Raw genomic sequence first — 13,966 nt, forward strand, 5'->3', positions numbered from 1 at the left:
GGGACAAGCAGTTTACTTCCAGGCTTTGGAGCAAACTAAAATTCCCTGCCCCGAGCCTCTCCCAGCCTCGGCTGAGCGCGGAGGCGGCGGCTGGGGAAGGGGCCTAGCCAGGAGCCAGGCCCGGCGTCCCGCTCCTCTGGGCTCCGCGGCCGAGGGAAAGAGGCGAGGATTAAGCGGGAAGAGGTCCCGGCCGCAGCTCGGCGGCACCCCGAAAACGGTCCGGGGCCTCGGAGGTGCCCGCGAGCCGTACCCCCTGCGGCGGGGCGCCCAGCGGCCTTACCTGGGGCGAGGGAGGGAGGCGAGGTCTAGGGCGTCCGCTCGCGCCCGCCGCAGAACCCCTCTGCTGCACTCAGCCCAGGCTTCCAAAGGAGGCGCGACCCTGGCTCAGCCGCCGCTTTCCCCTCGGGGTCTTGGCCACCGCCTCCGCCGCCTCCGGGGCTGTTTACACCGTTGGGCCCCGCACGCCGCCGCCGCTGCCGCCTTCTCTCCACCCTAGCGCCGTTGCCGATTCGGCCGCCGCCACCTCCTCCGCCGCAGCCTCGTCACTCTGGAGCATCTTCCAGCCACCGAACCCTGAGAAACAAGAGACTCCAGCCGCGCCGGCAGGAAACTCCCCCGCAACTGCTAGGGGGACGAAGCGGTCAGAACACCGGCGGCTTTTCCGCCATTGAGCAGCAGCCGCTCCGCTCCTTCTGCCTATGCAGACTCTTAACCCATAATTGCTTTACTCTTTACCTCCATTTCTGGGTTCTTAAATTAACTGTTACATCAGTGTTCTTCATTACTCAAATTATTTTTTCTTAGGAACTTTTCCTGGAAGTAAGTTCATGCTATTTTTGACAAGCAAACATTTGACTTCTGAAAGAATTCTTACAGAAATGGGTTTATATCCCAAATGCACCACCAAAAATCTCTGTGACCTTGCATAAACGTCCCTTACCATTTCAGGTGCTATCTTTGCTTGACTCCAAAGTGAACTGATTAAAACTATGAGCATCTAGCTGTTATGTACTTTTGTCTCAGTTTGGTCAATGAAACTCTCAAAAATCCATCAGATTTTCATTATTTTTATCATTAGCCTGTTTGTATAAAATAAGTTACCATTTATGGAGCCAGTGTTCTCCTTTATTCCGGCATCCAATCATTGTAAATATTTCTCATGGACACATTCTTAGAAGGCCTATGAATAACCTGGCCTCTTACTGACTCTCCCTTTTGGAGTCTTACTAGCCAGACTTCCCCAATAACTTTCAGAGAGAGTTTTCCCCCTTTCCGGGTCTTCTTTTTGACTTCTATACGCCATAGAACTTTGAAAAGTCATCACACCAATACTAATATTACCACATACCCTCCAAAAAGCTCCAAGCTGTTTATGCCTATTCATTAATACTTTATCAAAACTTGTCCAATTGAGTAGTTTTAGCACAGATATTTTACACATTTTAGCACAGACATGCTCTGTTTAAGGCTGACAGATCCATTAGGAATTAACTTTCTGGTACATTTTCCCTCTGACATTTTCCTCACAACTGCGTTTCCTCATAACTGAGCCATCAGTTATCTCTTGCCTATAGAAAGGCAGATAAGAGAAAAGAAAGCTAAGTGAGAAAAGATATGTAAATAGACTAGCACAATATTGGACACATAATAAGTATTCAATAAATGATAGCAAGTATTCTTACCCTCATCCTCACATTAGTTTATATGTATTAAAAACTGATTACTGGACTCAACTCTTACTTCCATTTCTCATTAGATCCTCACAGAAACCTTGGAGGAAGCGAGGTTTTATCCCCATTTGACAGGTTGGGAGACTGCAGCCTAGAGGGCTTAAGTACCTTAACTGAAGTCATATAGTCAAGAAATAAGCCTATATTTGTCACAATCACTTGCCCATGCTTTGACGTGACACCGCCACCCATCATTTACCCAGCTTCACCAAGGTACTACTAAATTTTTTACTCTTATTCTCCTCTCTTTGCTTCATACTACCATTGCCACCAACCCAGTCAAATTCACTTTTAATTTTCCAATGTTAGTGAAGGGAGTAGAAGGTGGAAATTGAGGTTAAAGGAGGAAACTTTAATGTTATTCAAGGATGACTTCATCTTAACTTCCAGCCTTCGTCTACCCATTCTCTGCTCCAGTCACACGCAGAGTATTTGCTATCTCTTCTGTAAGTCTTGACTTTTCTTGTCTTTATGCCACTTTTCTTTTCTCCATTTGCAATGAATCTCCCTTTCCCTTGGTTCTTCACCATTCCTTACTCCATACTCTCCATTAAAATTCAAATCTACCTTTAAAGCCCAACTCATATACCAGTTCTGTCCTGCAGTCTCCTGGATCTGCCAAGTCAGAACTAACCACTTGCTCCTCCGTGCTCCTGCAATGGCAATGATGTTAGAAGGGCGAGTGATTTTACAGCTCGCTCACCACCTGCGGGAAATACGTCCTATTTGCCCTTCCACATCCTTTCTCCACCCAACTCTATATGGATGGCTTGCACGGCCTGTCTTAGTAAGTGTCCTTGCTCTGGCTTCCGTTTGGCTCACCAATGAAGAGTACCAATAGAAGATTGTAGGGAACGAAGGAGGGGAGTGAAGTTAGGGTATTAATTCTTGCCAAATTGTTGGGAGTTGGCTGCATCCCCCAACTAACATACAGTGCTTCTCTGTGGGGCGTCACAGCATCTTTGGGGAGGACTCTCTCTCCAGCAAGCCTTCCTTTCTCTTTCATCTCCTATAAAGTAGCCACACTTTTACTGAACCCAGGGCACTACACTATCTCTTGATTCTCTACATTGGGCTCAATTTATCCTTATTGATGTACCCCTGATTTCCTGCTGAGACCCTGTCTGATGAACTTCACAATATGCTCTTCTAAGCTGTTAATTTCACAAACCACATTATTACACTTATTAGAAGAATGTCTTCAGGATGTGTCAGTAAGCTCTGATTGGTGATAATGGTAAACAGCTAGAATTTATGGAACATAAAGCATGCTTTGGTTACTCTCTTGAGTACACCGTGTGCATTATTCTAATTAATTTAAATCACTATTAGCTAAGCAAGGCACACAGATGCTAAGAGGTTCCCAGAAGTAACTTGCTCATGGTCACTCCAGTGTCTCAGTAGTGTTTAGGACTCAGATCTGTCCAAAGCCTAAACCTTAAGTTCTAGGTCTAAGCAGTGGGTCTCAAACTTGAGTATGCATCAGCGTCACCAAGAGAGCTTGCTGAAACAGGTAGTGGGCCCCACCCCCAGAGTGTCCGAGTCTGTAGGTCTGGAGCAGGGCCCAAGACTTTCACTTCTAAAAATTCCTACGTGCAGCTGATGTGCTGGTCTGGGTACCAGACTTTGAGAACCACTAGTCCAGGCATTTTAGGTCCAGAATTTCAGGTGTTAGAATAATTTTCTGGTGATAAATGTCGAAAAAAAAAGCACTGCATTTTCCTGTTTGTAAGGAGGTAATAAGTTCAATCTTAAAGAGTCAATAATGGGGCTAAGTGTTTAAGAAAGAAGAGTTATTCTCCAGGAAGATGGGAGGAGATGGACATTCTAAGGACAGGAATGCCCTTTCAGGAAACTTGCAAAGGGAACAGAAAAATAACATAGTAAGATTCTGCTATCCAGTGTTCACAGAACATGAGTGGGCTACTCTTGACTGTAAAATGGGAAGCCAACTTTTGCTCACCATATACATACCTTATTCAGTACAAATGTTTATTAAGAATCTCCAAAAGCTAGACACTAGGCATCAGGGCTACACTGATAGAGCAGATAAAGTGCCTGGCCTCAGGGAGCTTGTGCTTCAGATGATGTACATCAGCTAGACAGACTGAATGATGGATACTATATTGGGTTCACACTTCGTCTCAAGAAAAAAATATATCCATAGACGTGATCCAGGAGTCAAATGGCAAAAGAGCTAGCCTCAAAGTGAGTGTTAATTTCATTAAATGGTAGGTAAAAATTATTTTATATGCCGAGATAGGCTCTGCTTAAAAGACACACTATTCCTCCAAACGTATTATACAAGCCAGCTTATGAACCTGTGACTTTTTCTAGGAGAAATGTTGCCTTCTTTCCCAAGAAGGGAGCGGTAGGGGTCGGGGTGGAAATAGTTTCATCATCAGAGGCACAGTCTCACTGCTACTGCTCAGCTCCAATTCGCAACCTTCTGAATGGTTTCCAGACTAAGTCATTTAGCAAAGTGATGAAGAAAAAATGGCCCATTAATCTTATGATGCGTGTTATAACTTAACTCTGGGTTTAGCATAGGAAAAATATTATTTGCATTGATTAGAAATATGCTTTACCGCTGCATATATTATTCACTCTGAACATTCTAAAATTATTAGCTGGGTTGACATGATGAACTGCACAGGAGTACTTCTAGATGACATCTCAATGTCATCTGTTACTCACATCATATAGGTCTAGGAATCAATATGTATTTTACTCAATATGAGATCTTATTCCAAACACCAAAATATGCCTGTTTTTATTCGATGGTTATCATCATGAAACTACCAGCTAAACATCATTTAGAAAATTCAAAGCAAGTAAATTACTGTATTAACTCTCCAACTATGATTATGACTTTTCTCCACTTATAGCTGAACCTAATATAATGATCTGGTCAGTCTGACTAGGAGGATTTATTCATTAATTTACTCAAATGTTCTGAGGTATATTTTGAAGGACTTAAATTATGGTCTGCTTTGTAGGATCCAACAGTAAGGGTGCAGGTTTATCTCTTACAAGCTCTGTGACCTTGCCCAAGTGACTTAGCATCTCTGAGCCTCACTTTCCTAATCTGTAAAATGGAAACAATAATAGAACCCAAGTTGTAAAGCTGAAGGAAAAAAAAAGTAATATGGTAATGTATTTTGGCACAAAAGAGCAGTTACGCTGATGGTCATTATTTGTGAATACTGTTGCTAAGATTATTGAAAACCTGTTGTGTGTTAGGTGCTGTTCAAGGACTAGAATTTTAAGCCTGTTCTTCACCTTTATCCCAGTTTTACCTGCAAAGTTCTGCCATGCACTGGAAAAACATACTGGTATTTCTAGGGAAGGGGACCACTCAGGTGACATTTTTGTTTCACCAGGTATATAAAGTATACAAAGGTTATAGTGTATCTTTCAAGTCCTTTGGACGTCTAGTTACCTTTCACTAGAATGATTCTAGTAGATCCTGATAGATAACCTGAGACAAGGTCAGGTCAGTGATGTTGGTACCTTTTCTGGCTTAAGAGCATAGGGCAGAAACACAAGAAGAGAGGTCTTCCTTTTCCACTCCTGTTACTAAGAACCCTCTCGAATAATGACAATCTGAAACAGATCACTACATTGTTGCATGTTGTAGAATCAAAGCAGCGTACAAAGCAAAGAGCACTGGCCTCCATTATACTTGCATTTCACTCGAGATTCACTTTTCTAGACCGTGGAGAAAGCAGATGTTCCAACACTTTCCAGGTACTGGAATATTACAATCTGGCAATCTCCACCACTGCATGTTTGATCACACTATTCCCTGCACATGGAATGCTGTTCCATCAAGGTCAGATTGACCAGTGCAAATACCTGATTTTATCGTACGGTCAGAACCAAATTAACTTACTGAAATTCTGCCCAGCTCAGGGTCTACCTTCTCTGTGAAACCTCCTGTGAGATCCCAAGTTACAAACAACTCTATCTTCTTCAGAAGACATTGTATACTATATAAATAGTAATTTACATATATATATGTATATGTGTGTGTATTTCTTTGTTACATTAAGTTATAACTGCTGTGGTTTCTCTTCTTAACTAAACTGGACCCCCTTATCATCACAGTGGCCATGTACTTCATTGAATCCTCCAAAAAATCCAGATAATAATATCATGGATTCAGTATATAGTTGTTTAATAGAAAACAATTAACTAACCACTGCAGAATACTAGTGTCTCTCAAGGTGTGTTCAGTGGATCATAAATCCTATGAGACAGTCCATGAAGGAAAAGATTTCAAATAAATTTGGGATCTGTTGTCCACTACATCTCCTTATCAGAGACTCATAATTCACAAGACTCGTAAAAAGCTCTGTAGCAAAGAAACTGTTGACTTAGTTTGACCCAGTATTTCTCTTACAAGAGTATCAGTTCTGGAGGTCAAGGACATTTTCCACCTCTAATACAACATCTCTACTGCCTAGTAGAGTGCCTGGCACTTAGTAGACACCTAATAAATATTTGAATAAGTTTCCACATACATTCCCCTTTTAAGCTATAGAAGAAAAACACAGTATATAGTAGATTTTGATTTACTTGGGGAGAATAATAATATGAATAGATAAATTTACACAAATCATTTTAAAGTATATCTATTTGATAATACTTTTTTCCACAAATCTACACAATTGCACATTTAGTGGTGATAGTAAACGAACTACATTTGCTTCTGAAAACTTGCTAAGAAGGATGGCTACTAAAAACTACAACTTGAACCCAGAACAATTGATTTAGTTCATTGGTCCCCACTCCTTAGCACTTTTAATATAGAAGAAAATAGACGCATATATTTCTTTTCTGCCATAATATGACATCATATAAGGAATGTGATTTTATTAGCTAGAAATAAGATTTGCTTTTGTTATTTTAGTACATTTGATCACATAAGAATAATTCTAGATTTTTTCCCCTCCTGTGACTCTCATAGCATCCCCATCTAAAATAGACTTTGGAGATTTAGATCAAATGTCATATCAATTGTCCTAGACTGCTTACTATGTGCTTTCACTATAGATTTTAATGTCAATAGAGAAAGGAGAAGGAAAAGTCAGAGGGAAATGAAACAGGTGTATGCAACACCCCTCTCTACTACCGACATTTCTCAGAATTCTGGGGGAAGTTGCAGCTATAAGTGGAAAGTTTTTCACCATGGAACTCACGGTGGTTGAACTTCTCATGAAGAATTTTTTTTTTCACTACTGAAGAAAAATATGTTTGATTTTACCATAACTGAAAAGTTCTCCTGTTTCTACTTCTGAGGTTTGCCCTCAAGACTACTGTTTACCTAATGGAAGGGACTCCTATGCATGGAGGAAAAAGTGCACCATTTGAAGGAAAAGCCAAAGGAGTGGTATTCAGGTAGCTCCTCATTCCACCAATGAAAACATACACATAGATTTTCCACTTTACACCTCATTTTCCACCTTATTTTCATGATTTTGAAATGAATATGTAGGGTCTGATGAGTTTGTCAATAGTCTATAATTATTAGTGTTATTAAAATAGAATACAAATGATAAGCCATATGTAAAAATGCTGTGTGAATAAACTGCTATACCCCAAATAATACAAATGAGTGGATGGCAGTAAATGCTAAGAGGGATTAACAACATAAAGGATATTAAAAAAATGATGACCGTATTTCATATTTATGTGTCTTTTTCTCTCTCACTCTTTTTTTTTTTTTTTTTTTTTTGCGGTCCGCGGGCCTCTCACTGTTGTGGCCTCTCCCGTTGCGGAGCACAGGCTCCGGACGCGCAAGCTCAGTGGCCATGGCTCACGGGCCCAGCCGCTCCGTGGCATGTGGGATCTTCCCGGACCGGGGCACGAACCCGCGTCCCCTGCATCGGCAGGCAGAACACTCAACCACTGCGCCACCAGGGAAGCCCTTCTCTCTCACTCTTACTCAACTCCTAAATAACTAAGAGAATATGCTCACAAATGGTAAGCATGTTTTGGATGTTCGATGTGTGTTTGTGGGAAAGAACAAAAAAAAACTGCCTCAATTAGGTCAAATATCATACAAGAGATGAATGAGATTAGAGATGGGATTGGGATTTGTGTTAGTTACTCAATAGCTAACCAATCACAGATATGACAGTGTAGTGCAATATGCAAATATACTTTTAAACAACTTCTCTTAAGTTATCTACTGTCTGTAAAGACAATCACACTCAACTGCTCTGCACTTAACCCCAGAGCTTCTGAGTTAGAATCTGTTAGAAATAGGTACACGTTTCATTGCTTTGGCAACATTTACATGGCTCTGCATCAGGCAATACAACTGCTAAGATCACACTCTGGGAATTCAGGAAAGGCTAGTGTCCAGTTCTGGTCGTTCTACCACCCAACTGTGATCTAGGGTAAATTCCTGATGAAAAAAAAAAGAAAAAGAAAAACCCTGAAGATGCTGAAACAGTATTTCCTACTTCACAGGGTCGTCATGGGGATAAAAGGTCATTAGGATAAAGTGCCTCTCACCCAGGAAACACTGATAAATGCTACTGATGCTACCATCATCATCATCATGACTGATCAAGAACATATTGCCACATGGAAATTCAACATTCCCTGGGCCATTCACAACTCTCCTTTAAAGGACTCATATTCTATGTGGGGTCTTAACACCTTCAAATAACAGAAAATACAAGTCGTTACGCCTTTTTTTCTGTAGCTAATTTTGGCATCTTTCACCTCTGTCCACTTAAGTGTTGGTTTAGCATATTCTTGTCACACAAAGAAGCTACTTCCCAAAGAGAGGAACAATGTGTCAAGTGACAAAGACATTGAGTGAAGTCTTTCACATCCTAGACTGTCCACGGTACAGCTCAGCTGGTCTCTGGGTTGGAAGGCCTGGGTCTACTTTGCTCGTCTGTTACAGGGGAAGGGACATGGTCCTTAGCATGTGGTCTGTGAAACAGAGGCAGCTGCGGGTAGAATTATAACACAAGCAGAACTGGCTTCAATTCTTCCTTCTTAGGTCTTTTTCTTCTTGTTCAGCTGTTCAAGGAACTTGCCTGCCCTCTGTCCCTGCCAGGACGATGTTACATCTGCCTGGATAAGTAGGTCACCATTGTGTATCAGGAAAGGTCTTATTTGTAATCATCAGGAACCAGATACGGCTAATTTGAGCAGAAAAGGAAACTTCTGGAAGTTTATGGTTAGGTCTCAGTAACTAGAAGCAGACTAAACAACCGAAAGCCAAGGCTATGCTATTGCAATTATAGGATCAGGCCAAAGTGATGTTATAAGTCCTAGCTGGCCTTGCTACCAAGCAGGAACAGGAAACAGGAGGTTGACCCAGCACTGCTGGCCTTGCTTCTTTACATCATTTATTTGTAATTCAAAATCCAAGAGAGGGGTGCAGTTGGCCAACCTGAGGTCGCCCGACTGTTTTCCATCTGTAAGGGAGACTGAGCATGTGAGTAAACAGTGTATCTGACATGTTCAGCTTGTATAACGAGAGGAAGGCTCTGTTTCTCACCAAGACCCACAAAGTGGAAAATTCCCCAAAGAGAAAGGAATTTCAGATCAGATGCTTGGAAAGTTAAAAACAACAACAACAAACAAATGCAGATGTGGAATTAAAGACATGGAGTCATTAAGAACCTATATGTGGAGTGATTCAGACCTGAGTTCACATCTGGAGCAAGCTACTCTATCTTGTTGAGCTTCAATTTTCTTTAAAGGAAACAACGTGGAAGATGATATCCACATGTAACCTGTGGTACACATGAAGGAGGGTAGTACAGTATATGATGCCTGGCACATCCTATGCATTTTCTAAAACTACTAGTAGTACTATTATTATTGTTACTTATTATACAATTTATTGTAGAAATTAACAGGGAGAGTATTAATAAATGTTAATACAGTGCTAAGTGTCACATTATTTGTTGATTCAACAAACATTCCACATATCAGAAAATAACCTGTTAGTATATATACATATATATATATATTTTTTTTTTACAGAAGAAAAGAAACCCTGAGGCTTAGAAAATGTAAACAATGTACCAAAAGTCACTCATTTAAGAAGTAATGGAATATTATTCAGCCTTAAAAAAAATGAAGGAGATCCTTTCATTTGTGACAATATAGAGGAAACAGGAGTGCATTATGCTGATGAAATAAGCCAGACAGGATAAATACGAATGATATCATTTATATATGGAATCTAAAAAGAAAAAAAGCCACACTCATAGAAACAGAGTAGAAAACTGGTTGCCAGGGGCTGGGGTGTGGGTGGGGAAAAGGGGGGAAGACTGGTAAAAGGGTACAAACTTTCAGCTGCAGGATGAATAAGGTCTGAGGATCTACTGTATAACATAGTTACTACAGTCAATAATACTGTATTGTATAACTAACATTTTCTGAGAGAATAGAACTTAAGTGTTCTCACCAAAAAAAGAAAAAAAGGAAAAAGGTGTCATGAGCTGTTAGATGTATTAATTAACGTGATGGGAAGGATCCTTTTACAACAGATATGTATATCAAATCATCATGATATACTCTTTGACTATCTTACAATTTTGTCAATTATACCTCAATAAAACAGAAAAAAAAGAGGTAATAAAGATGAGACTCCAATCCAGGATTATCCAGCTCAAAAAACTACACTCCTAACCATTACAATATAGTATCCATCCATATGTTGTAACCGTAAAATGCTTAACACAAAGGAAACGTTAAATAAATGGTATTTATTCTAACTCTAATGCTTACTAGATATTAGTTATGTGGTATGCTTTACATCTAACTACAAGGGTATAAGGTGCAAATTCTTGCTACAGAACATAAAAGCCCCTGTGGTACCCTGCAGGATAAACACAGTACCTGTAAATCTCTCATCTCTCAACCCAGAGTCTCCTCAAGTTGGAGGTCTTTACCCCCTTTATAATGTGGGAATAATGCCTTTCCCACATTTGCACTGGGCATGAAAATCCATACTTCCAGGTGTATACTGAACCTCCACTTAGCTCCCCGTCACCTTGGAATCACCAGACCAAAGACCATTTATTCCATTAATATAAATGATGTAGGGATAGAAGTACAGAATATACAGAGAGTGTTGGAGGAATCCAAACAACAAGTCCTCCACTCTCAAAACCAATTTTAGAGTTCCAAAAGTAAAGAGCAATGTTTGGAAATAAAACTAAAAATGAAACTAACATCTACAATTAGCCAAGTATTTATTATGGGCCAGGCTACTTACTAGGCACTTGATAAACATTACAGCTCATCTTCCTGCAGTCCTTCAAAGCATATAATATTGTTTCTATTTCATAGAGAAGAAAATTGTATCTAAGCAGGTTAGTGATTAGCCCAAGACCACAGGGCTAGGCTGTAAGAAAAGAAGGCCAAGTTTCAGTGGTCAAAATGGTGATGGATGTTATAACTAGAAGATTACGGCTAATCAAATAAAAATATTCAAAACGGTCCTAATGTATTATTAGGATTTCTTTAGAATAACTTGGGTGCCTTAGTGAATACAGTAGTGGTAGGCACTACAGTCTCTTTAATTTGCTAATCATACAAATCTACTTTAACATTCTTGGTGACAAGGAGCTAACTACTGATAAGACAGCTTCTTCAGTTTTGGGGCTACTCCAGGGTGAAATGCCGGAACGTCTTACTGCCTGCAATGTTACCTAGTTCTACCAGGGGGAATAAAGCAGAACAAGTAGCCACTGTTCTTGACAAATGGATACAGTTTCAGTTTTTCAAAATATGCGTGTCAGATTCATTCACTGTATCAGATAGATCTGTCAAATGGCTTTGCCCCTTTACTAATGGATGGCACACTGCAGACACACGTTGGGTCAAAGGACTCAATGTCACCACCTCATTGATACTGTCATCAATATAATTTGTATTGGCATTTTGTCTCACCCTGACTTTAAGGACTATGTGAGAAGATCCAAGTCTCCAGACCATGGACTGATCACCTCTGCTTGACACAGTATTCTCTGCTCATTTCCAGAGGGGACCAAGGATGAGCTCTTGTACTTCTGAGTCTATTCACCCTACCTGGCAACACATACTACCTGGGCTGATTGGATCAAGCAGGAGCCCCAGAGTTTAAATTTCCAGCTCCATTGGAGGAAACAGAGGCTATGCCCCAATCCCATAACCCCTCACTTCTTACTGCTAGCCTATCCTAGGCTGTTCTTGCTGATAGGAGTACTTCATGCTAAAAATTAATTTTGCTTACCTGATGGCAGTCACACAACCTCAAATGCCATTTTTATAAATAAGGCAACCACCAATGGAGTGTGATTTAGGGTTTTTTCTTCTGTAGACCCTGCCCACCCTATAAAATCTCCCATTACTGCATCATGGAGACTATAATCCCTTTCCGAGGGAAGAGATTCTTTCCAACCATAAGATGAAATAAGAACTTACATTTCTGTACTGCCCAAAAGGAAATAAATTGATTACAAAATGCAGGAGAATGACTGATTTTCCACATTTGTTGTGTTCATTAAAGGGTTTTTGAATAGACTTGACAGTATTAAAGAAGTTCAACACACACAAAATAAAAATTAATAAATGAAGAGAAAAAAATTGCATTTACAACAAACAAAATAAACACATTGATATATAAAAGGTTGTTATACATCGATGAAAAATGGATGTCATAAAGTCACAAACTAAAAAGTATTAACAGCCAATAAAGATATGAAAATATGTTCAACCTTGCTATTATTAATCAAAGAAATACAAATAAAATAATTCAGGTGCCATATTTTACTGACTAGAATGACAAAATTTTAAAAAACTTGATAATACTGGTATTGTTATTGATAATACTGGTACTGATGAGTGTGTGTAAGAAACCACACTGGATGTTAAATTCTTGGTAGAAATAAAAAGCACGGTAACCTTTCTGGAAGACAATATGTCAGTATGTACCAGAACTGACAACCAGCCATTCAAGTTCTAGAAGTCCATTCTAAGGAAATAAACAAATGCTCAAAGACATATGAACAAGGATGCTTGTCTCATTGTTTAGCAAAGCAAAACAGGAATAATCTAAATGTTGAACAGTAGGGACTGGTTAAATAAATAACAGAATGCTGTTCAACCATTAAAAATGATGCTGCAGATTTTTATTAGGTGATGAGTAATCATACTTATATTACTAAATAAAAATGTTATAGAACTGTTTTGTAGTTTGATATAATAATTAAAGGTATTTTATACTTGCATTGTATTTATATGCACCCCATCACAAAAAAGTTTCAAAAGATACCCTCAAAAATGTTACAGAGATGATTTATCAGAAATGGGATTTTGAGTTATTTTTCCTTTTTTCTTTAAATCCTTTCAATTTTGGAGTTTCTGCAATGAGCCTGTATTATTTTTACAATTAAAAATATTTAAATTTACAACAAAAGGATCTAAATTCCTCCAGTTTTCCATTTATTTTCCACCCTGGCTCAGGGTATTTGTGTAAAAAAAAAAAAAAATCAGCTTATTTTCTCTTTTGTATCAATCTAAATTTACTTTTCATAAGTTAACTATTTTAGTCTGGCAAAAGTTTCACACAGGAAAATTGTTAAGGTCTGAGTATTCTATTACCTTTAAAAGCACTGGAAACTTTGAAATTATTTCTTTCAGAATTTTCATATAATACTGAAAGGCGGGGGGGAGGTAGCAAAATGAAGGGAAATAGATAGTAGCAGTCAACTTCAATTAAGAAAAAGCAAAAAGAGGCAGTTTGTACTCTTTTGGTACGGCAGAAGCCCCATGTGTCAACTCATGCTAAAAAATGTATATATACACACACATATATATGTTTGTGTGTATTATATGTATATGTGACACACACACATAATTAATCCACAGTCTTAGGCTAATCACTCATTGTGGCAGAAACAACGAGCTGTTGACTACACTTTAATTAGCTCCTCCAGCCTGTAGAGGCATCACTAGGACCAAGATAGGAACAGCATTCTCCATCTCCGCTTGCATCTGGGTATGGTTCTATCCCAAAGAATGTGACCAGAGGTGATCTGAAGAGTTTATGTCTGAAGGATAACGAGTTGATAATTGTAGCTTGCAGCTTCCTCTCTCCTTTCCTTTTTAGGACAAACGTAGAGCCACTTGATGAAGGTGGTGGGTCCCTGAATAACTGAGCAGAAAACTGACCCTCAGACCACCAAAGTCCATACTACACTCCTGAGTGA

At 39.5% G+C, this 13,966-nt stretch overlaps 1 protein-coding gene across 1 annotated transcript in view; it reads right to left on the reverse strand.

Annotated features, from left to right (window-relative positions):
- Positions 1-276: 276 nt before the first annotated feature.
- Positions 277-13,966, reverse strand: part of LOC115850909 (uncharacterized) — a 35,054-nt gene continuing 21,364 nt past the window's right edge. Inside the window, exon 5 of the mRNA XM_070044831.1 lies at positions 277-624. Within this exon, the coding sequence (XP_069900932.1) occupies positions 543-624 (82 nt within the window). The 3' untranslated portion in view covers positions 277-542. The remainder of the gene's footprint in view (positions 625-13,966) is intronic.

This window comes from Globicephala melas, unplaced genomic scaffold (assembly GCF_963455315.2).
Source record: "Globicephala melas unplaced genomic scaffold, mGloMel1.2 SCAFFOLD_753, whole genome shotgun sequence".
Lineage (NCBI taxonomy): Eukaryota > Metazoa > Chordata > Mammalia > Artiodactyla > Delphinidae > Globicephala > Globicephala melas.